At 58.3% G+C, this 25,719-nt stretch overlaps 1 protein-coding gene across 1 annotated transcript in view; it reads left to right on the forward strand.

The window, feature by feature from the left end:
* LAMC3 (laminin subunit gamma 3) overlaps nucleotides 1-25,719 on the forward strand; it is a 59,509-nt gene that overhangs the window by 17,284 nt on the left and 16,506 nt on the right. The window contains 20 exon segments of the mRNA XM_039862877.1: nucleotides 1,251-1,345; nucleotides 1,348-1,386; nucleotides 1,389-1,406; nucleotides 3,287-3,475; nucleotides 3,583-3,700; nucleotides 5,255-5,353; nucleotides 7,640-7,776; nucleotides 10,224-10,337; nucleotides 11,989-12,181; nucleotides 12,360-12,469; nucleotides 14,189-14,407; nucleotides 16,049-16,237; nucleotides 18,609-18,854; nucleotides 19,717-19,864; nucleotides 20,521-20,663; nucleotides 21,099-21,277; nucleotides 22,566-22,707; nucleotides 23,698-23,903; nucleotides 24,289-24,365; nucleotides 25,563-25,697. Coding sequence (XP_039718811.1) covers nucleotides 1,251-1,345; nucleotides 1,348-1,386; nucleotides 1,389-1,406; nucleotides 3,287-3,475; nucleotides 3,583-3,700; nucleotides 5,255-5,353; nucleotides 7,640-7,776; nucleotides 10,224-10,337; nucleotides 11,989-12,181; nucleotides 12,360-12,469; nucleotides 14,189-14,407; nucleotides 16,049-16,237; nucleotides 18,609-18,854; nucleotides 19,717-19,864; nucleotides 20,521-20,663; nucleotides 21,099-21,277; nucleotides 22,566-22,707; nucleotides 23,698-23,903; nucleotides 24,289-24,365; nucleotides 25,563-25,697 — 2,796 coding nt within the window.

Raw genomic sequence — 25,719 nt, forward strand, 5'->3', positions numbered from 1 at the left:
CTCGCGGCCGGGAACATCTGGACCCCAGCTGCCAGAGCCAGACCACCCTCAGGCCGGCAGCTGGCTGGGGGCAGGTGGCCTCGTAGCCTGTGTCCCTCTATGGCCTATGGGAATTTCACTCCTTACTTTGGGGTCACAGGGCTTCATGGGAAGGAGAGGTGTCCGCAGTAACCCCTCGGGGACACAACTGATCCCTTGTCCTAAAACTGCCCGGTGCCTGCCTCACCCCTGCCAGAAATGCTGGGGCATTTCCTGCCTGGCGAGGAGGCAGTGCCCTCTGCCCTCTGCCCTTCCTGAGCCCTGCGTCCCTGGAGTAGAGAAAGCACCGTGGGCTCTGGCAGTGGCCAGCGATTCTTCGGTGCCCACTGAGGGCGGAGCGTGGGGCACAGCTTAGGAGGAGCCACCAGCTGGCCCTGGGGACCGTCCTGGAGCGCGGGGTCTGCGTGGAGTGGGAGAGAAAGGCCTCCAGAGTCCGGCTGTGCCCGCGCGCGTCCGTCACGGCATGGCCTGAGCCTCATTTCGCTCGTCTGTGCGGTGGCAGCTACGGTCCCTCCTGCCACAGCCGTGGAGCTCCAGCGACACGTGACCTGCTGGATCCGGCACAGAGGAAGCCGTGGCGTCCTCTAAGTGGCTCAGTTGGGCCGCTCGGGACGGGGGTGATGGCCCCCCAGGGTCGGGCCCCGCTGGGCATGGCCCCCTGAGCACCTCTTTATCCCTGCCCAGCTCCACCTGCCTCCTAAGCTCATGGAGGGTGGGAGGTGGCACCCAGGCCACAGCTGCCCTCCAAGGCACAGACTCACTGGGGACTTGAGATGAGGCGATGGCTGTCCTCTGTAAGGAGCAATCTCTCCTGTGTCCCTTACACACAAAGGAGAAGGGTGTGCAGTGGCCTGCCACCCACTGCCCTGGGAGCTGGCCCACCCCAACCCAGGAAGCTGAGAGGACTTCTTCCTGGGCCCTGGCGGCGCCCCTCAGGCAGGATCCCGCAGTGGCAGCCTCGTGAACTTGGTCATTACTGACCCGCGGCCTCAGGCAACCTCTCTGTCCCTCGGTTCCCCCATCCGTTGGTGGGGATTGAGCCCAGCGGCTGGTTCTCTGTTGCCGTCGGCTCGTAGTGCACCGGAGCTCCGTAACTGAGCCACAGAACTGGGCTCCCCGGCACGCAGGGGCCTCCTGGCGATTGACGCCCCCCCCCCCCCCCCGGCACCCACCCGGTTTCAGAGCCCCTCCTCCGTGCTCTCTTTCCTCAGGTGCAAATGCACGGACACGCCAGCAGTGTGGCCCCTGACGGCAGGCCGGCCGGTCTCGCCAGCGCACAACACCACGGGCACGGACTGTGGCCGCTGCCCTTCTTCCAGGACCGGCCGTGGGCCCGGGGCACCGCCGAGCCGCCAACGAGTGTCTGCGTGGTGTCCCGGGGCCGGGGACTGGCGGCCGGCGGTGCAGGCAGAAACCAGGAAACAGACGCCCGAACCCGAGCGGGGAGGCGCTCCGGGCGCGGTGGCAGTTGGGCGCTGAGCCCGGGCGAGGCGGTGCCAGGGGGGCCTGGAGGGGGCGTGTCATCCTCAGTCCTCACCCCCACAAATAGCTCCTGCAGACCAAGTCCCCCACGGTGGAGGGGTCCGTGGTGGGAGGGCTGGAAAGGTCCCCCAACCTGTGCCTTTGTGTTCACCGCTCTAACCGCAGCCGCTAATGAAAGCCAGGCCGGCCCAGGTCCTCGGCGGTGCTGGCCTGCCCGCCGGCCCCTCCCGCAGGTCTCCAGGCTGCCCTTTCACGTCCCGGCCCGTGTGTGAAGCGGCTCTGACCACACACTGGAGACGGTGGTGCCATCGTACCTTCTCCGGGGACGTGGGGCAGACGGCAGGACTCACCGCCCTCCTCCCAGCCTGGTGTCCCATCCTGCCCCAACTCCTGCTGTCCCAAAGCCCTGCCTTAGCTCTCCAGATAGCCCTCGGGCTGGCTTCAGCCTTCCCGGGCGGAGCTGGCGTCACCAGGCACCGCATCCCGACTGGCTCTGACGCTGCTGGCTGGAGTGTCCTCACGTGCAGGCGCTCCTGACAGCGTGGCCTCCGGGCCCACTGTCCTCTTGGGCTTAGGTCACCGGCAGCTAGAACTGGGGCAGGAGGGGACAGCTTGTTCTTTGGGACAGGGTGTCTGCAGGAGCTGCCAGTGGCCGCTGTGGCCCTAATAGGTTCCTGCTGCCCTCGCTGGCCAGCCTCCCCCAGGGAGCCCGCCCAGTGCAAGGAAACGGTGCTGTCTGGCTCACTCGTTCCAAGCCTGGGGCTGTCCCCATGGTGGGGACACACAACGCCAGACTGCTTCTCCTGCCACGTCCTCATCCCTGCGGTCACATTTCTGCTCTCCCAGTCACCAGCCTAGAAGCTGGGGCTTGCCTGACCCCTCACCACCCCCATTCCCAGCAGCCTGAATTCCCTGAGCCCGGAACACAGCCTCACCCGTGTCCCTCCGGCCCCTCTGTGCCCTCCTGTGCAGCCAGTGCCTTGGCCTGGGCCCCAAAACCCCTGCTCCAGGCGCCAAAGCAACCTCTCCCTGCTCTACCCGCCCCTCGCCGCCCTCTACCTGCAAATGTGGTTATACCCGCCCCTTTACCCAAGGTGAGGTCCACTGCCCAGCCTCCCTGGGTCAAGCTCTGCTGAACTCTTGACCTCATAGCTGCCCCTGGACCCCTCTCTGTCCTGTCACACTACACGACGGCCCTACCCTCTTCCCTGCCCATCACATGACATGCCCACCCCCGCCCACACCAGGCGCATCTGGCTTCTCTGGCTGTCCACACTGTACCCTCTGCTCTGACCTGCTGCCTGCGACTCTCCCATCTCCCCCCTCCCCGCCTCCTCCAGCTCCTTCCTGCTCCCCGTTCACACGCGGCCATAGCTGTGACTTCCTCCAGGAGGGCTTGTCCCACTCTCCCGGGACAGCTGCGGGGCCCCCCATCCAGGTCCCAGAGGCCCCTGCCTCTCCCCTCACCGCCCACCACCCGCAGGCCACCCGCTCGCATGTGGGAACTGGGTTCAGACTGTTCACTGACCCCCACAGGGCTTATCCTGAGTCGAGACGGAGCCCATCCTTAGCACACAGGTTTTTAAAAAGGAGCTAATGAGCGAATGAAGGGCGGCTTGTATTTTCCATGCGTCTCAGTGACCTCATGACCAGATTCACACAATTACTACGGCTTAGAGGATCCACGAGAGACCGTGGAGTGGGTGGCACTGCCACTCTAGAAGGTGGCCAGGCTGACACCTCCCGCCCCACCTCCTGCCCACAGCTTGCAACTGCAGCGGCCACTCTGAGCAGTGCACGTTTGACCGGGAGCTCTTCCGAAGCACAGGCCATGGCGGGCGCTGCCTCCACTGCCGAGACCACACGGCCGGGCCCCACTGCCAGCACTGCCAGGAGGACTTCTATCGCTGGCACCCGGGGACACCCTGCCAGCCCTGCGACTGCCACCCGGCAGGTGAGTGGATACGACAGCCCAGCCCCCGGGCTCACCTCGCTCCCCGGGGACCACGGCCGCCCGCCCCCCCGCCCCCCCGCCGCTGCCCTGTGCCCTTCCTCCCCCAGGCTCCCTGCATCTCCAGTGCGATGACTCGGGCACCTGCCTTTGCAAGGCCACTGTGACGGGCTGGAAGTGTGACCGCTGCCTGCCCGGGTTCCACTCGCTCAGCGAGGGAGGCTGCAGGTGAGGGTGGCAGGGGAGCGGGTGCAGATGGCCCAGCAGGGGCTCCTGGCCGTGGACGTGGACTGCATGCCGGGAAGCGGAAGAGAGGGATATTGTTCTGACCTCCCTCTTTCCACTCCTCCATCCCATCATTCCTTTATTCAGCATTCTCTTATTCTGCAGCTACCACACTCCCATCCTGAGTGAGGACTAGAGACACCCAATCCCTGGGGAGACAGACAGATGCGTATGAGTCAGGGTGCGAGTCCCGTGGAAGCCCAGAGGCCTCAGGGGTCGAGGACGGGTTTCCTGTAAGAGGCGCTGAGTTCTAGTGAGGGCTGAGGGGAGAGGGGGAGGGGTCGGTGTTCCAGGTGGGGAAAGAGCACATGCAAAGGCCCCCAGGCAAGGCACGGGGAAGCTTGGTGTGGATGAGCAGGGAGCGCAGGGCAGGAGGGCGTGCGAGGAAGAGGGTCCAGTGAGGCCTGGAACGCCCCAGGAGGCGCTGTGCGTGGACATGAAGCAGGGGTGGGGACGAGGCTGGAGGCCAGGGCAGAGGCTGCAGCAGGAACAGCTGGGAGACTTGGTGGCCCACACCAGCTGGCCATGGAGAGGCAGAGCACTTGACCCCCAGGGTTGTGCTTTGGGCACCTGGGCAGAGGCCAGTCAAGGGAGGGGAGCATGATGTGGGAAGAGGCTGAGTCTGCAGTGCTGTTGGGGAGGTGGGCAGGGGGGCGACTGGGATCCGGACCTCGGAAGACGAGATGGTAACACGTTAACCGCTGCTTGATTGACAAAATACACAGCAAAAAAATAAAGCCATTATAAATTCAGAAGCGCTTTAAAATGAACTTGGCTTTGGTTAATTGCAACAGTCTTCTCATGTATTTGAAAAGCAGTTGAAATGCATTGGGGGGTCTTGGATTCCACACAAAATATCCAGTGGTTCTGAGCATGAAACTGACCATTCGGTGGTGGCCTGGATACTTCCCCAGGCTCTCTGGCTGCTGGGCCTTTGCACATGCTATGTCTCTTACCCCAGAGCATTCTTCTCTTCCCCAATCCCTCATCTCATCCTTACCTGTGTCTAGCCAACTGCTAATTCATTCTTCAGTTCTCAGCCAAGGTACCACTCCTCCAGGAAGTCTTCCCTCCTTCTACCTGTCTCTTTGTTCCCACCCCAAGCACCTCCTCTTCTGTATACTCTTCCATAGCGCCTATTAACGTATAATGTCTATCTGTTTGCCTGCCCATCCTCACTGGACTATAGGCTCTATGAGGGCAGGAACCATGTCTTGTCAGATGATGGATAGATGGATGGATGGATGGATGGATGAGTGGATGGGTGAGTGAATAGGTAGATGGGTGAATGGATGCACGGGTGGATGAGTGAGTGGATGAGTAAGCAGATGGAGCTCTGTTCAGGTGAGTAGATGGGTCACTTCCTCGGCAAGGTGGGGGGAAGGCTCTTGAGTCAGCCCGCCACCTGATCCTCTCAGGAATGGGGAAGGAGGATGGGCTGTTCCCACTCAGGGGTTGCTTGCTGGACACCTTTCCCCCGTCCTGTCTCTTTGGCAGGCCCTGCACCTGCAATCCTGCTGGCAGCCTGGGTATCTGTGACCCCCACAGCGGGCGCTGCCCCTGCAAAGAGAATGTGGAAGGCAGACTGTGTGACAGGTGGGTGAGCTGATCCGATAGTAAGCCTGCTGGAAGTGACCTCGGGGCTTGTGGTGGGAGGAGCAGGGGCATGGTCCTCACAGACTGAGGCAACCCTGCCGCCCAGCACCCTTCCGGGAGCATCATGGATCTGCCACCTGGGAAGTTATCTAAAGATTTTACGACGCTGTTTGTGCTTGGACTCCCAACCGCTGATGGTTCATACGCTTTGAATATACATCTTCTTTTTCTAGCTCAGAATCCTGAAAAGAAAGAGCTGGCAGGGATAGGAGATCATCTAACCCAGGGGTAGTGAATACACGTGACTTGTACCGCAACCCTCCCATCCCCCACCAGGGCAGACGTCACTGATGAGCACAGCAGTCTATCACGAGCCCTGTTTTAACCTTAGAATCCTTCTCTACACCCTGCTCCAAGAAGCTCCTACCCATCCAGCTGAGATTCAAGCCTGTTTGCCATCCTATCATGGTACAAACGGAGCATCTAGAGCTCAGGGAGGCAGGAGTGTCCAGAGCCACACATCCGTAATCTTCCTCCTCACGCGTTTGGGGGCCTCCTAACTCCAGCAGTGGGCTGGCAGGTCAGCGTGTTTACCTGTCAGGCACACAGTGTCTCCTCTTCCTGGCTTTGTCTCTGACGTCCAAAGCCCTTTGCAGCCAGCACGGGGTCTGTCTGGGACTCTGCTTCTCTGGCCACGGGCCGTGTATGCGACGTACCTGACACAGCATTACGTTGTGGACTGTCTCCCCTTGGCAGTCTGTGCTGGGCCTGTGCCAGTGCCAAAGCTGTGAGGCTGGCCCTGGCCTTGACTCTCTCCGTGGCCCACCTCAGGCTGCCCCCACACCTTGTCCAGCCGTGGGCTGTGGGCCCTGGGGTGGGATGTGGACCCCCCCTGCTCCATCTTCCCCGCCCCAACTCTGAGGCCCTTCAAACCCAGAGTGGAGTCAAGGAACCAGATCCCAGCCGGGGCTCCCCACCACTTCACACCTTGAGCCGGTCCTCCCTCCGAGCCTCAGGCTGCCCATTCGTGATGAGATGTCACAGGAGTCCGCCGGGCATCGGGTCATCGGCAGTTTACGAATCGGATTCCTCAACCTGAGTGGCTCGGATGGAGCCCCCACCCCCACCCTCGCCCCCAAGTGCAAACCGGGGGTCTGTATTTGTTAAGCACCTCTCCAGGGCCCCGTGGAGCAATGGCTGATGCTAGGGCTGGGGTGTGGAAAATGCCAGATGAGTTGAGAGCATCTTGTGCCAGAAAGCAAGGAAGTGCTTCAAAAAAAACAGACCAAAAAAAAACAAAAAACAAACAAAAAACAACCCACCCAACCCAGGATGGGGGTCAGTGTCAAGAGTACGCAAGAGCCAACCTAAAAGTTTCCAAACCTGGAACAATTTGAACAACAAAATAAATAATGACAGTATTGGATTATAACCCGAAGAATAAAGTAAATATCCACGAGTCCACACTGATATAAATAGATGAGTAAATAAATAAATACACGGAGACAAAGGGACAAATCTTCCTTGCAGAAGAATTCCAAATTATAAATGTAGAAGGAATGAGGGAAATATAAAATCACTGTTCGAATTTCAGAGTGACCATGGCTATCGGCAGGCGCCGCTGATTAATGCTGAAATTAGAGGTCTGGATTTAGTGACTTGATTTTAACGACGAGAGTGTGGCAGTTCTGCAGTGGAGACGCCCGGCGGGCAGACCGTTCACCAAGCGGTGAAGGCGACGTGGGCATCATTCACCCCGACGAGGGGCACTTCACCCCTATTTCTTCCCCAAACCCACAGGCTCAGTCTAATCGTGAGAAAACAAACACAAAGTGAGGGACATTCTACAGACTGCACCCGATCCGTACTCTTCACAAGTGTCGGGGTCGGGAGAGAGGGAGAAGCTGGTACAGATGGGGTTGAGGGGGGAGATTAAGGACACGGCGAATGTCCTGGATGGGACGCTGGAGCAGAAACAGACGCTAGTGGGAAAAGGGAGACGTGAAGGCTGGAGTTTAGTAAATAACGTTAGCCGATGCGAAGTTCTTGGTTTCGATCACCCTGCCGTGGTAAGGGCGGGTGTTAACTTTAGGGGAAGCCCGTGAAGAGGGTACGGGGAGACCCTGTACTAGCTTCTCAACTCTTCTGTAAATCTGAAAAAAAAATAATAAAACATTTTTTTTTTTAAGTTTCCCCCGTGATTCTGGGCTTGCGTGAGCCTGGCCGGGATCCTCTGGACCTCACTGGTTCACGAGGCCTGTGGGCGCCGCTGGCCTCTCATTTCAGGTGTCGCCCGGGGACCTTTAACCTGCAGCCCCACAACCCGGCCGGCTGCAGCAGCTGCTTCTGCTTCGGCCACTCCAAGGTGTGTGGGGCCGCCACCCAGTTCCGGGTACACCACATCCTCTCCGACTTCTGCCAGGGTAAGAAGAGCCCCCGCAGCCGCCCCCGTGGGATCTGCTCCCAGCCCGGGGTAGCAGGCCATGCTTCTTTGGGGGCCCCTGACATGGTGGTGGGCGTGGGGAGGAGGGGCGGCCTCAGGCCCCAGCCGAGGTGTCGCCCCCCCGCAGGTCCACGCAGCCGGCCCTGCGCCACGTTCCCCGCGGGGCGTCAGCGCCCTGGTGCCTCCTGACACCCCTTGGCTCCCTCTCCGCCTCTGCCTTTCTCTCAGCCTCCAGCAGACTTTACACCTGTGGGCGGGGTCGGGGGCTGGGTACGGGGCATCCTTTGGGTCTCGTGGGGGGTTTCCAATCGCTCCAGGTCAAGACCGGCCTCCCTTGGCGTATCCTAGCGCCGAGGGTTCAAGCTCAGTCCGCAGGCCTCCATTTATTGAGCACCTCTTGTATGCCAGGCACTGTGCTGTTCACATGCAGGGAGCCTCATGGTGTCCCCCGCAAGTAGGTGCTCTCGTCCCCATTTTATGGGTGAGACGCCTGAGGTCAGAAAAAATAGGTCACACGATTAGTTATTGGCGCCAGCGTTCATCAGCTCACGAGTTTTGCCCTTAGCCACTGTGCAGGCCCTTTCTCCGGGCCCAAGGTCCAGGGAATGCATGCGGTGGTGCCCCTGGTCCCCAGCTCCAGGTGGCACAGATGCGTCTTTGGAGGAGGAAAATGGTGGAGCTCTGGACTCTGCACTAAATCGCAGCCTGTGTGGACCCCGGCTGTGTCCCACAGGGTCCCCCCGCCCTACGTCTCCCCCAGGGAGGAGCGGAGTGTCCGCTGGGGTGGAACCTGGGACGCAGGCTCTGGATTCTAGCGCTCCGCTCCAGACGCGGAGGCAGTGCGCCCTCTGCTGGACACCGTGCAGAAAGCAGGGCCCAGAGGGGCTCGGAATGGGGACAGCCTTGTGGTCACCTGGCCCAGGAGTCTAGCACGTTTGTGTCAGACAGGATTCATTTTATAGATGCTAGGGATCTGTTCTCACTCTGAGCCAGGCCCTGCCCGGGTTCATCTCCCGTTATCTCACAATCGCCCTCGGCCAGCGGTTCTCAAACTTTCGGTCCCTGGATTCCTTTATGCCCTTGAAAAATATTGAGGCCCTCGAAGCCCTTTGATTTATGTGGGTTATTTATATGGATGTTTTCTGTGGGTTAATTTATATGGATTAGTTTTCTATGTTTTAGAAATTAGAATAGTAATTTGATATGTGTTAATTTGTTTAAAAACAATTACAGTAAACTTTAAAAAAAAATCCACCTGTGAAAAATAACTCTAAAAGGCAAACATTTTTTTGAGAAGAATGCTCCTCATTTTACATCTTCACACATCTCCTAAGATCTGGCTTGATAGAAGTCAGCCGATTCTTACCCTGGCTTCTGCCATTTAGTCTGTCGTGATGTCACACGTCCTGTAGCTTCTAGAAAACTCCTCTGCGTATGTGTGACAGACAGAATGGAAAGTGTGAATAACATTCCTATTTATTAAGAAGACAGTGTGACCTCATAGACCCCCCCCCTCGAGGGAGTCTCGGAGGGTGGGGGGCCTCCCCGGGTATTCAGACCAACTTCGAGAACCAGGACCGTGAGTATGTCATCGCCCCCAGTTTGCAGGCGAGGAATCCGCTTCAGCGAGATTAAGTGCCTGGCCCAGGGTCACGCAGCCAGGGAGGGGCGGAGCCTAGTCTCCCCCCAAGGAGCCCAGGCTTCCCCTTTCGGGGCTCTTTCTCTTTTTTTAGCCCTCTCTCCTCACCTCCTGGGGACTCCAGGGGTTAGGCCTTCACCCCAACCCCTGGCTGTCCCCTGAGGTCACTTGCTGTATGCTAGACTGTGCTTGGTGGACTGCTGTCACCAGAGCGAGTGTGAGCCGAACCAGGTCTGGGGACCAGAAGGCCTGGGCTCCTATCTCGGCTTGACCACGTCCTACCCAGGTGGCCTCCCCGGGGGCTAATGACACGTGGCCCTCGTAGGACAGTGGCAGTGAGGTCTCGGGGGGAGGATGGTCTTTGAAGTCCAGTGGTGTTAGAAATGGCCCTGCCGCCCAGGCCCCCACGTTAGGGGTCTCCGGGTTGTGTCATGCGCCCACTAGGGGAAGTGCCGACCCGGAAGTCTGACCTGGCCCCACGCAGAGCCAGATCCCTGAGCTTCCCGGCTTCCCCTGGGCCCACCTCCTCCCCTAAGACCCACCCCGGCTCTGGGACAGGGGTCTGAGCTGCCCGGCCAGCTGGCTCCCAGCCCCACATGGCCTGTCTCTAAAACAGCCTCTCCCCTTTGGGCCCCATGGTTTCAGGCTGTGTGCAGGCCTCTGGCGGGGGTGGGGTGGGGGGTGGGGGGTGTGGGTAGCCTTTGGATCAGGGGAAAGGTGTGAAGTGTGACGGGGCGGAGGCCACCTCCAGGGCCTCTCAGGGGCCTGTGTGTCTGTCTGCTGTCCAGGAGCCCATGACGACGGCTGGCAGGTCAGCAGCGTCGGGGGCTCAGAGCGTCCCGCACAATGGAGTCCAGGGGGGCTTCTCCTGAACCCTGAAGATGAGGAGCTCACGGCACCAGGTACCTCCAGCCCCAGACTGGGTGTCCTTCCTGTCACTGCTCTGACAAATTGCCCCAACCTAGTGGCTGAAGACAACACAAACTTATCCTCAGTGTTCCTGACCGAAGTGGGTCTCACGGGGCTGAAATCGAGGTGTCGGCAGGTTGTGTCCCCAGAGACCCTAGGGGAGAATTCAGGCCCTTGCTTTTTCCGGCTTCTGGAGGCCCCTGTGCTCCTTGGCTCATGGCCCTTCCCCCGCCTTCAACGCTGGTCCAGCCTTTCTCATACTGCATGACCCTGGCTCCCACTCTCCGCCGTCCCCCCATCTTTGAAGGACCCCGCGGCCACACCGGGCTCTGCTGGGTGACCCACCTTAACCTTTGTCCCTTGAGGTCAGCTGATTAGCATCCTGGTTCCACCTGCAGCCTTAAACCGCCCCTACCATGCGACACAGCTTACTCAAAGGTGCCAGGGATTAGGACACGGGCACCTTTGGGGGCCATCTTCTGCCGACCACGTGCCGCACAGCATCTGCTGGAGCCCCCCTGCTTCCTGGTCACGGCCTTGCCAGCCAGGGCTCCGTCAGGCCACTGTCCCACCTCAGACAATCCCCGTGCACTTCCCATCAGCCCCTCACCCCGCTAGGCCACTGCACATCACACCCAGGGCCATGGGATTCCTGTAGAAACAAGAAGTTCTAGACTGTTCTGAACCACACCCCTATCCATGTGTGTGAACACGGCCCCCAAGGGCCCACAGCCAGGGAGCAAAGGACATTGGTCCTTGGGCCCTGTCGTGGGACAGGCGTCTAAGCTCAGCGGCTCACAGACAGAAAACATGTTCCATGTAGCTTTGTCAACACAGTTAAGGTCTTAAAGAGAGTCATTCGCTCAGGAAGTGTTTGCCCGGCTCCGGGCCAGGCTGGTGGACACGCTCGGCTGTTCCCATTCGCGTCTCGATATCCCGCATTCTAGCAACGTGCTCCACCTCCGGTTACTCATGAGGACAAGGACTGAGGGGACACGTAAGGTGGGGATGTCCTCTCGTGTCCCGTCCTGCCCTGGCGTGATTGTCAGTGTCAGCTGTTGGCACCTTCCGAGGGATAACCCCAGTCCAGTGTGTCTCTCAGGACCCCATCGCCTCCTTTCTGCTGGAAGTGAGTTCTGACTCCAGCGGAAAGCGTGGCCTCTGGGGGCCGTCACACGTGTGGCTCGCTTCCCTCCTCCTCGCTTAGAGCCTCACTAAACTCCCACGCATGTGGGTCCACGTGTGTCCTGCCTGTGATCGGGTGGCCAGGAGCCAGCACTGTGCATATGGTGTGTGTCTCCTCTGCTTCCACAGAGACTCTCTCGTCCCCTCCGACCTCACCTGCAAAACCCAGATTCAAAGATAAAAGCTTTAAAGACATCAAGGTGGTGACAGCAGGCCATTAAACCGGGTGTGGGGCCCTGTGTGACCGAAGGGGCCGCACCTGATGGAGCTGTGGTCTAGGGCCGGCTGAGGGGCATAGCCGGGCCTCCCTCTGCGCCACCTGTGGTGGCAGCCTTTGATGTCCTGTTTGCTGTAGTTTTTATCTCGTTTGAATGCTTAATTGCCAGTGAACTCAGTATAGACATTTACTACCAAGCTCGTTACAGGGAAGCCATCAAAGCCTTCTTCTCTCGCCCTCAGAGAAGTTCCTGGGAGACCAGCGTTTCAGCTACGGGCAGCCCCTCACGCTGACCTTCCGGGTACCCCCCGGGGGATCCCCAGGCCCCGTGCTGCTGAGGCTGGAAGGGGCGGGCCTGGCCCTCACTCTGCAGCACTCCAGCCTGGCCGGCCCCCAGGACACTGGGCAGCCAGGCGAGGTGCAGCTCAAGTTCCAGTAAGTGTCCCGCTTGGTCCTGAGAGGTGGGGCCGGGTGGTCAGGTGGTCCCTGTGGCCCAGGCATCCTGGGACTCCCCTGTGGTCTGGGGGCTCCGGCCCTCCCCACCCCTGCCGGAGGCCTCGTGGCCCTGCCCACTGTGGCCTCAGGTTCTGGCTTGACCCCGGCCCCCCACCAGGCTGCAGGAGACCTCAGAGGACGTGGACCCTCCACTGCCCCCCTTCCTCTTCCAGCGGCTGCTGGCCAACCTGACCACTCTGCGCATCCGGACCAGCCCCAGCCCTTCCGGTCAGTCACGGTGGGGACCACCCCCAGACGGGGCCGGGGCTGCTCTGTTGAGTCCTCACAGCCGGCAGTTGTTGTCCCCATCTTACCATGAAGTAGTCTGAGGCCCAGAGAGGTCAGGCACTTGCCCAAGGTCATATAACCAGTAGGGTAGTGGGTGGATGCTGAGGACAGAGGCAGGGGCTGGACAGGTGAGGGGCCTGAGGATGGGCAGCTCTAAGTGACAGGTGTGTGTGGCCAGTGATGCGGCCAAGAACCACTGGTGCCATCAGGGGTGACAAAGTTACCACGAGGCTGGACCCTCGAGGGGCACCACCGTCGTGACCACCAAAGAACACACTTGTCATTACGTTGCTTCCAGGGGTTGACGGGTGCCTGTGAGAACCTGTGGCTTAGACGGCCCGCTTTTCCCGAGGCCCCGCTAGGTCCAAGGCTGGGGTCTAAGCCAGCCTCGTCCCGTTCTGCTTCCTTCTTCCTGTTTGGAGCTGTGGTTGAATTGCCTGCACCCTCACTGTCTTTACTGTGCTCCCCAAAAGCCTCCCTGCTCCTCAGATCGCTCAGAGGCCCTCTGGCTGAGACGCCCCACGAGAATTTCATTTTCACTGTTTCCAGCAGCTTCCAGCGTCTCCTTCCGTCATTCACTCAGCCTTCGGTTAATATTTACAAGGCACTTACTCGTTTATGCCCGGCCCGTGCTGGGCGCCGGGGGTGGACTGGAGGGGCAGGTAGGCCTCTCTCACCCCACCCCCAAACCTCGTCTTGCCACTGACAACATCCTGGGGCCTACCTCCTTAGACCTTTCTGTGCGCATGACTTACATCTGTATGTTTGTTTGTTTTTTAATAGAGAAATGTGATCACACGGTACAATATTCTGCAACTTGCTGTTTTCGGCTCACACTGTGACTTGGAGGTTGATACTTGTCATTACGCGTAGACAGTGGCTCTGTGCCCATGGTGTGACATAGACGCTCCATGGAGTTTAACCATCCCCCACTCATACACATGGAGCGGTTCCCAGCTTTCCATCGCTGCAGACAGTGCCGCAGAAATAGGGCGGAGCCTCGTGTAAAGCTCTTCGTGTGCTCACGCAAGTGTGTCTTTGGGACGGGTTCCTTGAAACGGAAACGTTAGGTCAAAGGCACGTTTGCAGTTTTGATATGTGCTGCCAGATTTTCCTTCAGGAAGGCCGTACACCGCGTATTCCGATGACAAGTGTCCTCCGCTCTCTACCTGTGATGCTCGTCCCGTGTTTACGGATCGCTGTTTGTTATATTTTGCCCAGAGTGTCTGTTGTTTTCTGTGGGAGGGTTGGTCCGATAGGAGCTATTTCTCTATTTCTAGAAGCAGAACCTTCTAATTTATATTCATACATCCACGGGCGTGAGTTCCCCACAGCCTGCCCTTCACAATATTGATCTTTAAGATGCTTACTGACCTGAGGGTCGTGATGGTATCGTTGTCCTTTAAATTTACGTATCTTTACTAACCCATGAGAGTGAGCATCTTTCCATAAAATCCCCAGTCATATTCATTGCTTGTCCCGAAAATTGCCTAATTATCCTTTGCCCCTCATTTGACCATCTTTTAAAAATGATAATTGACCCGTGGGCTGCCTCGATGTACGTGGGCCAATAACCCTTTGCCTGTCGTGTGTGGGATTAGGAAGGCTTGCGGGGGAAATGTATGCCTGTGACTCTCTCCCTCTCTCTCCTCGCTCTAGGCCAGGTGTTCCTGTCCGAAGTCCGGCTCACGTCGGCGCAACGGGGGCTGCCCCCCTCAGCCTCCTGGGTGGAGTCTTGCTCATGCCCCCAGGGATACGTGGGCCAGTTCTGTGAATCTTGTGCTCCAGGATACAAGAGGGAGACACCTCTGGGGGGTCCCTATGTCAGCTGTGTCCCCTGCACCTGTAATCAGCATGGCACCTGTGACCCCAACACAGGTGAGGCTCCTAGCACCCCATCCATCCTGAGGCCACCTGGCTACACTCAGAATAGCGAGGTGAATACTGGCCCAAGCAAGGTAGGCTGTGTGCATGTGCGAATCAGCACCACAAACAATACCAATTAAACGGCGTCATCAAGTTCCTCCACGTGCCGGGCGCCTTTTCATACAGTGCATCTCTGAATCCTGCAAAAACCCCAGGAATGCTAGGACCACGACTGTCCCATCTTCTGGGTGACGGACCTACGGTGCAGCGAGGCCACATGGCCAGTAGATGGCAGAGCTGCTTCTCCCACAAGTTCACTACCAGCTTTTCACGCTCCCAGCAGTAGAGGAAACTCAGACACACTTCGCCTGAGGTCACTGGGCAGGAGGTGCTGGAGGGGGCCGGACGCTGGCCTCGCTCCACACGTGGCTCAGGCCTCTCACGCAGGAAGTGGGCGGATCAGCGCCTGCCACTCTCCTGGAGCAGGTGGGGTCTCTGAGAAGGGCAGTGGCTCCTTGGCTTTTCTTGGGTTCCATGCTGGAGCTGGCAAAGGACAGTGGCCTGGTGATCAGCAGACTAGCCAGGGCGGACCAGCACAGGCATCATGAGGGATGTCCCATCCTTCTGCCCGCGACAGGAATCACTAATCGAGCCCAGACGGGGCCTCATACTCCTTCCATGCAGTGCTCCGCTCATGAAATGGGATGAATCTGTCATCCGTCAGAGGCCGTGGCACGACTTCCTGCTCAGCAAGTCCTCATCTGTCAAATGGGCAGGGCGGCCGCACTCCCCACACTGGACGGAAGGAATCATGAGCGCATGGGGGCTGGGTAGAGGCAGGGACCGGCGGAAAGCGGGGCAGACGTGATGATTCCCCTTGGATGCCGCCCCTGCTCTGCTTGTCGTACCCCCTGACACACACCCCCCGGTTCCCTCGTCCCCCTCCTTTCTCCTCAGCCCCAGCTCCCGGAAGTGGTGGTCTTGCTTAACCCCTTCTCACCCAGGCTTCTCGCCTGATCTCTGGCTGTGGGGCCTCCTTTCCCCAGCATCCCGGCTCTGAGCAGACTCCAGGGTCCACAGGGCTAAAGAAAGGGGTTCGCAGAATCCCCCATTCCTAGAAACCACTGGCAGGGAGCCTGGGGGGACCCAAAGACCCCATAAACAGGAGCCTCGTGTCAGGACCAGAATCGTGGCTCTCTTCGGCGCCCTGGTTAAGAGCTCACGGGGGAAGGGGGAGAAGTGTGCGGGCAAACGCCAGCCACGCAGCCTGTGGGTCCTGTTACGGGCTTTGGGATGGGAAATGAGAGTGACGATAGTGACAGTACTTACGTGTGCTGTGGACTGTGCAGGCCATGTGGCCTCATCGAATCCCGATGGAAATCCTTTGAGGTCACAACCCATTTGAGGTTGTCAGGCCCACTTTTCAGGTGAGGACACTGAGGCACGGGGTGTTAGATGGTTTGGCCAAGTTCAGATGGTGGCCGTGAGGCCGGGGTGGACTCTACAACCCCAGGCCACACGGCCTCCACCTTGGAAGGGTTGTCACCCGTTCTGCTGGGGACGTACTCTGTGACACCACTACCAAGAGCCCGCCCGCTGTCTCCGGGTGCTCGAGCTCAGGTGGTGGTGACCAGGGGTTCGTCTTGCCCTCAGGGATCTGTCTGTGTGGCCACCACACGGAGGGCCCGTCCTGTGAGCGCTGCTCGCCAGGCTTCCATGGCAACCCCTTCGTGGGCCAAGCTGATGACTGCCAGCCCTGCCCGTGCCCTGGACGGTCAGCCTGCACTGCCCTCCCGGAGAGCAGGGAGGTGGTGTGCACCCACTGTCCCCCGGGCCAGAGAGGTGAGTGGCTCATGCCCTGGGGTCCCGCTGCTGCCTGGGCTCTAGGAGTGGGGTCCTGGCTTTGGAGTACAGCAGATGAGGGAGGGCCCAGCTTAGGGGTGGCAGGCCTGACCTGAGTCCCACAGCCCTATAGCCAGGGCCCCAGACCGCTGTGGGTTCCTGGCAGAACGTGGCCCTCTGAGCACTCCCAGGCGAGGTTTTGAGATCCCCATGTTCTGGTCCTGGTCTCACCGAGCCTGGCTTGGTAGTTTGGGATGGTGCCGGGGAGTCTGTATTCCTAACGAGGCCTTTGGCTGATACGTTAAGGTGGAAAACCTCTGATGACGTTTTCAGCTGTTAAAAATGTCACCAGGTGATGTGTGAGGTAGACACCTCCTCATTCCACCCCCAGCCATCACCCCAGCCCTCATTCCCGCTCCAGGATTTAGGCCCGTTCTAGACATCGGATATTTTTAGGCAGCTTTACTGAAATAGTACTCACACACCCTATGATTCATTCATTTAAAGTGTACAATTTAATGTTGTTGGTGGGGTTTTTTGTTTTTTGTTTTTTGGGTTTTGTTTTTGTTTTTGGTATATTCCATTATTTTTTTTATTATGGCAAAATATACATAGCATAAAATTTGCCGTTTTAACCATTTTTAAGTGTGCAGAGGGCACCACCTTGGAAGGGATGCCTGGGTGGGGACAGTGGGGTCTGGTGCTGGCCCCGTCTTTATCACGGCAGCATCCTTTGGCCTGCTGAGAGCCTGGCACGCAGAGAGCTCACCTGGATGGTCTCAGTCGAGACTGACCGGAATCAAGTCCTGATCCCTGCCTACCCCTGCCCACCACCCCACCTGCTCAGCAGCCCTTCCCGGGGCTACAGATGCCTCCTGGCCTGGGAGCTTCCCCACCCGCTTCCAAGCGAACGGCTGATGGATGGCGGGGCCACAGTCTTCGTCACCAGCTTCCATCTCCCCTTTGCTCATCTGCCTTCGTTTCCGTTCCAGAGTTCCAGAGCCAGGCCTCTCGATCTTGAACTCTGTTCAGATTTTCTTCTCCTTTCTTTCCTTCTTTCTTCCTCCATATTCCTCCTCTCCATTTTCGAGGTTGCTACCCTTAGTAATAGTAACTTGGTTTCAACTAAACGATGAGCTTTGAGGACACAAGAAGCCCACGACTACCTTTCACAAGGACAGTGGCTATCTGTTCAATTATAAGATGGGTACATACTCGTAACGACTGAAACCACCTGTAAAAGTGTCACGAGGAACATAATGTACGTGCGAGCAAGAAGACAAGGTGCCTGTCATCCTGCCCCCCCCCAGGGGACCGTGACAACCGTCGAGGTCCGTGGATCTGGTCGGTCGTCTGTTTTGTGGGGACACACACACGAGGGGTGTGTTTCCCAAGAACAGGCTGACGCTGCATGAAGCACATGGTATACGTGTGTCGTTTTATGTCCCATCTGCGTTCAGAGTGGATCTCCCAGTTCATGGCCCTCTGAAAGCCTCTTCACATGCCACCTTTTCTGAGATTCACGGGGACCCCAAAGTCTGGGAGATGAGGCAGCCACCGCAGTGCACAGCAAGGAAGCAGCGGAGGAGTCTGACATAAATGGTCCAAAGGAAGTTCCGAAATCACGAGAAGCAGAAAAAAGAAAGGGACCAGGAACCACAAATGAAAAAGCAGCCACAGCTGAGGGGAGGAGGCGGGGGAGGTGAGGACGAGGGTGACGAGGACGGTGACACGGAAGATGGAGAGAGCGAGCGTCAGGTGACGGTGTAGACGACGGGGTATAATGACGACAGAGGTAACGATCAAGATGGAAAGGATGGCGACGAAGGTGAGGGTCAAGGTGAAGATGCTGCTGCTGATGAAGGCGGTGCCGATCATGGTAATGATGGAGTCGAGGGATGCTGAGGGTGAGGATACTGATCAGGACAATGGCCGACAACGGCGAAGGTGCCGGCCAAGGTGCCGATGAAGAGAACGGTGATGGTGACATGATGCTGATGGTGATGAGGGTGAACGGCTGATGACGGCCACACCTCTTGAGCATTTAACCATGTGCCGGGCACTGTGCTGGGTGCTTTGCATGAATTATCTCACCAGACGCTCTCAACAGTCCTGTGAGGGAGCTGCCATTATTCCTCCACTTTGTATGTGAGGAGCCCGAGTTCAGAGAAGCGCAGTGGCTTGCCCAAGACCACACAGCCAGCTGATTGATGGCCAAGCTGGGCCCTGCTCCAGGTCATCGTGACACGAGAGCCCATGCCCTGTTCCACGAGGAGACCGGGGTTTGGTGCGAGCCCGCCCTCCCTCCTCGTGGACCCAGCAGCCCAGCGTTGCTCATGCCGGCTCCTCCACACACGGCCTTCTTTCCTAGGGCGGCGCTGTGAGATCTGTGATGATGGCTTTTTCGGGGACCCGCTGGGACTCTCTGGGGACCCCCAGCCCTGCCAGCGGTGCCAGTGCAGCGGGAACGTGGACCCCAACGCCGTGGGCAACTGCGACCCCCTGTCTGGCCGTTGCCTGCGTTGCCTGCACAACACAACAGGTCCTCTCTGTGACCAGTGTCAGGAAGGCTTCTACGGCAGTGCCCTGGCCCCTCGGCCCGCAGACAAGTGCATGCGTGAGTCCCCGCCTCCCAGCCCACGGGGTGGGCACGGCGGGCCCCTTGTCCACCAGACCCAGCCGGCTGCTCGGCGAGGCTGTGCAGCCCGAGGCAGCTTCTTCGCCTTCTCTGTTTCTTGTCCAGGGAGCACAAGGCTTTGCTGTTGTCCGAGGTCTTCTCAGCCTTGGGATCTGACCTGCTCTGATCCTGTGATTTTTTTTCCTGCCTCGATAATTTAGCGCTTATCTCACGCTCCACAGTTAGCACATAAGACTGTCCTGGACGGCCTGTGGCACTTGTCACGTCCCCCCTGCCCCTGGACTCCCGGTCAGGCTGTGCGTCCTGGCTGAGATGTTCTTCTGCCCCTCTCTACCGCCTGGGTTAGCACGGAGCCCAGCGCCTCTCTCAGAAGGCTGGGGCGTGCACAGCCCGTGAACGGCTCCCAGAAGCACTGCTCAGAGAAGCTTGGCGTTTGCCCCAAACTTGTTCCTAAGCCTTTTTCCACGTAGTTCCTGCCAGCACTCTGCCGGCCTCTTGTTTTATGGAGCCCAGGAGAAGAGCAGGGTAGAGTGACCCAAAATGGTGGGGAGAGGGGTCCGTATGTCCGTGACCCCCAACTGTGTTTCTGGCCTTCACTCAAGCTGGCAGGGGCTCAGGGCAGGCTCAGAAGGGCCATCTGGGCTGCCTCTCCAAGGACAGAGCAAACAGGCTAAGATTTGGGCCTGGCCCTCAAGCCTTTTCCCGGGAACAGCTTGGGAGTCTGGGCTGACTATGAGTCGTCTCCTTGGGCTCCCCATTTTGTCTGCCTCTCCTGGACCCCCAAAGCTTGGACAGATGATCTGCATGGTTCCCCAGCCCCCTTTCCTGCTCCTACCCCCAGCCTGCAGCTGCAATCTGGGAGGCTCAGTCAGTGAGCCCTGTGACCCAGCGACCGGCCAGTGCTCCTGCCTGCCTCATGTGACCGGACGGGACTGTGGCCGCTGCAGCCCAGGCTTCTACGACCTCCAGCCCGGGAAGGGCTGCCAGAGGTGGGTGGGGTGAGGCTACAGCGCCCTCCCCTAGGGTCCCACCAGGATGGAAGAAAGCACCAGGGAGCCTCCAGAGAGGGGCCTGGCTTAGAACGTGGTCCCAGGCCCACTGCCAGGTACACTGTGCCCTGCTCCGAAGGGGGACAAAGAGTCTCTTGGGGGTCAGACTCACGGCACTGCCAGCCCAGGATCCAGGCCAAGAGCAACCCTAAGGGATGTCCAGGTGGGCAGGGGCCGATTTGGTGTCTGATCCCTTTCTCGGTGATGCTGTCACTTAGTGACCCTTCTGGCCACAGCAGCACCTTAGACAGCGTCTTTGGGGAGCAGTGGACTCCAGGGAAATGGCCAGCAGAGCAAACAGGTTTCTTCCTTGCGTGACTTCCCAGCCTTTAATATGCTAATTGCGTTGTGACTTTCTCACAGAGGGTTATAGTCCCCAAGATGTCTACTTCCCATAGCCTTTTCTTTTTTGCGGGTGGAGGGGACATTTTTTGAGACTGCTTCCCAGGGCATGGCTTGGGGGAAGCTGTTTGACATCTGCTGACATGGAGATGGGGCGTCGTCACAGATAAGGTGGCACCATCTGAGGACCCCTCGCCAACTGCAGCTGGGAGTGGGCGGAGCTTACTCAGACCCGGTTCCTTTCCTTATCACAGCTGTAAGTGCCACCCACTGGGCTCCCAGGAGAACCAGTGCGACCCCAGGACTGGGCAGTGCCCCTGCCGCCCAGGTGTCGAGGGCCAGGCCTGCGACAGATGCCAGCTGGGTTTCTTCGGCTTCTCCGTCAAGGGCTGCCGGGGTAAGGAAGCCAAGTCCCTCCGGGGCTACTGGAGGGTGGGGCCTGAGGACAGAAAGGTCAGATGCAGCAGGTCTCGGAGCCCTGCAGACGTGGAGTGAGACGGGAGAGGCCGGCATAGGCGGGGGGACAGGAAGCTTGTCCCAGACGCCGCTGCGCTGGGGCCACGTGCCACGTCTCTGGGCCTCAGTGTCCTCATGCGTGCTGTTGGGCTGCACAGCTGTTCTTTAGTCCCCCGGGGGACGCCGAAGGCAGTCAGGCTCTCAGTCATCACCTCCGACCCCTGAATCAGTCTCCTGGGGAGGCCCCGGGAATGTATTTGAGCTCCCCAGGGGGCGGGCGGGGGGGTCTGGGGCAGACAGGTGTGAGGCTGCAGGGGCCCCCGGGGTTCTGGTGTGGGGTGGCCCTCAGGGCACCCAGCGCCATCGGCCTCCACAGCCTGCAGGTGCTCCCCGCTGGGTGCCGCCTCGGCCCAGTGCCATGAGAACAGCACGTGCGTGTGCAGGCCTGGCTTCGTGGGCTACAAGTGTGACCGCTGCCGGGACAACTTCTTCCTCACGGCCGGCGGTGCACAATGCCAGGAATGCCCATCCTGCTACACCCTGGTGAAGGAGGAGGTGAGCCCGCCCCATCCAGGCCCGCTGCACCTCTCATTCATTCCGTGGCCTCCGTGAGCTCCAGCTCTGTGCTGGGCACCAGGAACCGCCCACCTGTCCGTAGTCCCTGGCCTTCCAGGACCACCAGCTGCCTTCTCCCTGTGCATGCCCAGCCCCCCGGCCCACCCTAACCCAGAGCCGCCCTCACGCCTGCCTTTCCCCCACCCCTCAGTGGGCGGCAGCTCTCAAACTGTTTCCTTACCAACCACCCAGGCTGAGGCCTCGCTCTTTCTCAAGGTCAAAGGGGAGGAGACCATAGAAGGCCCTTTGTGGGGAGGGGTGGGGGGAGGGCGATGCCCATTCTGGGGCACACGCGGAATTTTGAGCAGGGTGGTGCTGTGGTGTAGGGTTTCCTTCCCCTCAGTTCTATTAATTGTCATGCACCAAAGCAGGTGACAGCCTCGGTACACTTCAGTGTCTCCTATTCCAAAAAGAACCTACTTCAGGCCTGCAACCCCTCACCTGAAAACGATGAGGCCAGCTTTTGGGATGATGGTCTTGTAGAAAGACGAGATAACATAAAGTGTTAGGTGCCACCCCCAGCAGCACCTGGGCCAGGCCTATCATCAAACCCATTGATGTGTCTGCAGGAAAACATGACTATTCATGCCAAGGGGGTCAATAAAGAGCACAAACCACCTTGTTCAGAACAGTTTTGCTTCCAAATGAGTTCAGGGTTTTTTGAATCTGATTTTGTCATCAATTAAGAAATGAAAGGCCTTATTTTTCAGAGCACTTTGGACTTTGGAATTGAGGAAAGGGCTCGGGACCCTAAGCCCCTGCCCTTCAGGGTGGTTACAAGGTGAATGTGAACTAGAGTGTGGCGGGCGATCACTCCCAGCAAGTGCTCTGTAAATGCAGTTATCGTTCAGATCATTGAAAGAACGGGGGTAGGAGATGTTGCATAGCATACTCACTCGGCCAGCAAGTACCCATGGTGCACCTGCTCTGTGCCCAGTTGTGGGATTACAGCAGGACAGACAACTTCTCCTGGGCTTCCCTTCCCATCCGTCCCTCCCTCAGTAGGACAGAGGTGTGGTCGGATGAATGCCTGCAGGTGCCACGGGTGGGAAAAGGGAAGGGACAGCCATGAGGTCAGGGTGGGCAGGGCTGGTTTTCAGAGGTCTGGTGTGTCCTTAGCTTTGAAACCCAGGGGAAGGGGACCCTCAGGGAGGACAGCCAGGTAGAAGCCAGGAGGAGGTGTCCAGGCCACTAACCTGACACACCCTTCCTTTCCTGTCCCCTCCAGGCTGCCAAGCTGAAGGCCAGGCTGATGCTGATGGAGGGATGGCTGCAGGGGTCTGACTGCGGCAGGCCCTGGGAACCAATGGACATCCTGCAGGGAGAAGCCCCAAGAGGAGACATCTACCAGGGCCACCAGCTGCTGCAAGGTACCACGGGAGAGCACAGTGGGAGACTAGGAGGCGAGGGGAGGGCTGGCTGGTCAGACGCCCCTTTGGAGCCCTTCATTCTGGTCTCAGCTCAGCTCCAGGAGAACCCACTTGCTGGGAGAGCCTGTCTGACCACCCCGACAAGGTGGGTTCCTCCCATAACAGTCCTGTCACCCCACGGACCTCCCCTCCAATGCCCATTGCCCAGTTATATTTTGAAACTATTAATGTTAGTCCAACTATCAAGCATCAGTCCCCCTGCCCCCTGCCCCACCCAGACTCTAAGCCCAGTGAGGACAGGGCTGGGTTCATTCATTGATGCCCTTGCTCAACAACTAATTATTGAGACGCTGTCCCAGGTGCTGAACAGGTAAAGCTCCTGTGTCCTTGACTGTTGGCCATTTTGCTCCCTACTGTATCCCCACCATAGAAAATAAATAATTTAAAAAAAGATGTTACTAGAGCCAGGTGGAATTCAGCCCTGAGACACTGAAATTTCGAGAGCATTGAAAGCAAATTATTTTGTGTAGTTTCATGTTCGTAGGCACCTTTAGCATCCAGGTATAGATGAGCTGAGCACCTGTTAACAAGACTAATTACCAACATAGGGAGCTGTCAGAGGCTGCATGTTGAAATGCCCATCTTGGGCCCTGCTGCAGATGACAGAGGTGACTGGAGGCAGTCCTACTGCTGTCCCAGATGCAGGAATTGCTCACTGTGGCTCCGGAAGGCCAGTCCCTTGTCTGTGGCTGACTTCCTGCATGTGGGACCTTGGGTTATGATTTGTCTTCTCAGCCGTTGCACCCGTACAATGGGGGGGCTCTTCTTTTGGAACTGACTGGTGGTGTTCAGGCCTGGTGCTAGAGTTAAGCTGTGCCCAGGAAGAGCGGAGGGCACAGAGGGTGGCACAGGTGAGTTCCCCCGAGGGCTGGGGCTTTAGTGTGAAATCTCGATCACTCTGTGACCCTCTGGACTACGGGCTTTCTGCAGGGTTCTGGGAAGCCTCACTGGAGCAGGTGACAAGCCTTGAGGGTGCCGTGAAGGCTGCCCGGGAGCAGCTGCAGGCACTGGACAGGAAGGCCCGCTGTGCCCAGGCTGGAGCCCAGAAGACCTGCATCCAGCTGGCGGACCTAGAGGCAGTGCTGGAATCCTCGGAAGAGGAGATTCTGCATGCAGCCACAGTTCTGACATCGCTGGTACCCCAGAGAGTCCCCTCCCCACACAGAGCCCAGGCTCAGCGCCATCGACCTGGTGGCCTTGGGCATGGCTTTCCCCTTTTAGGGGGCTCAGTTTGCCTAGCTGCCAAAATGGGGGACACAGAATGCCTCCTCCGCTGGTTCAGTGGGATAAGTTTGCAAAGAACGAGGCATGTTCCAAGCAGACAGTGGATGCCTGGCATGTCATTACTGTTACTGCCACGGTCCAGGGCTCTGCTTCCTGGAAGCTGATTTGCAACTAGCTTTGAGCATTTCTCGAGTAACCGCCCCTGTCTGGTTCTGCCCAGTAGCTTAGCGAGACGTGGCCCCTTCTCCTCCAGGGATGGACCTTCAGTTTTCTTCTCTTTTCCTCTTTTCTCTAAAGGTGATTCCTCAGGAAGTGCCCGGCCAGCCCACCAAATGGAGCCACCTGGCCACAGAGGCCCGTGCCCTTGCCAGGAGGTGAGCCCCCAGGTCCTGGGAACGTGGCGGAGGCCCTGCCCACCATATCATGAAAGAAGCTAGGGGGTTCCAAGGTCAGGGTCAGCCCCACAGCTGTCCCTGCCCCAGGAGTTGGAATCAAATGAAGACAAGAGCTTCCTGGCTTCGGGCGGGGGGTGGGCGGGGAGGGAACGTCACCACCGTGGGAAGGAGAGGTGTGTAAAGACAGCATGAGAGCCTCAGAGATGCTGGGGTGCGGGGAGGAGGTGCACAAAGGCACCTCGGCCAGCCGAAGGCATCTGAGAGCATCCACTGGCTTTTTAAAACAGCTTCATTTAGATAAAAGTCACGTCCCATACAACCCACCCATTTAAAGTGTGCGATTCGGCTGTTTTCAGTGGATTTGCAGAGTTATGCATCATCCCCACATTTTCATCACCTCAGAACAAACCTGCACCCATGAGACATCGCTCCCCATTTCTCCTCAGCCCCCCGTCCCCCAGCCCCTGGCAACCACTAATCTACTTCCTGTCTCTATAGATTTACTTATTGTGGACATTTCGATACATGGAATCACAATACGCGGTCTTTTGCACCTGCTTCTTTCGCTTAGCGTGATGGTTTCAGGGGTCATCGATAATGTTGCATGTACTTCATTCCCTGCATTTACAACCAAATAATATTCCACTGCGTGGCTGTGCCACCTCTTGTTTATCCAGTTGTCCATTGATGGCCATTTGGGCTGATTCATCTACTGCTTTGAAGAAGCAGCCTAAGACCCTAAAAACACAGGATCTGCAGCAATTTCCCCCTTTTATCTGTACTCTAAGGACTTTGGTCCCATTTGATAGGTGAAAAAAAACAGACTCAGAGAGGTTAAGTGACTTGCTTAAGGACACACAGCTTGGACGTGACAGAACCAGGATTCAAACCCAGGGTATCTTGACCACAGTCTTCTATGCTGTTTTTATCAAAGTGACTATATAATTTATTGCCCAGATTGAGATTCTATGAGTGAGAAGAGGCCCTATTCATCATTCTGCCAGGACAACAGACATAAACTATATAACAGGAATGGGGCTGTGGGTCCCCTCCCCATCAGCCTCACTGTGTATCAGGCAGAGATGGCAGGAGGCCCATGCCATGGGGCTGTGGGTTGGGGCCCAGGTCCCCTTCCTGGTGAGCTCCTGGCCATGGTTGGTGGGTATTTTTATACAGCCACAAGGACACTGCCGCCAAGATCAAGGCCACTGCTCGGAGGGCTCTGCTTGCCTCCAACACCAGTTATACGCTTCTCTGGAGTCTGGTGGAGGGCAGAGTGGCCCTGGAGGCCCAGCGGGAGCTGGAGGACAGGTGAGGCCTCCCAGGTGTGGGT

The sequence above is a fragment of the Pteropus medius genome, unplaced genomic scaffold (genome assembly GCF_902729225.1).
Source record: "Pteropus medius unplaced genomic scaffold, Ma_sr-lr_union100, whole genome shotgun sequence".
Classification (NCBI taxonomy): domain Eukaryota; kingdom Metazoa; phylum Chordata; class Mammalia; order Chiroptera; family Pteropodidae; genus Pteropus; species Pteropus medius.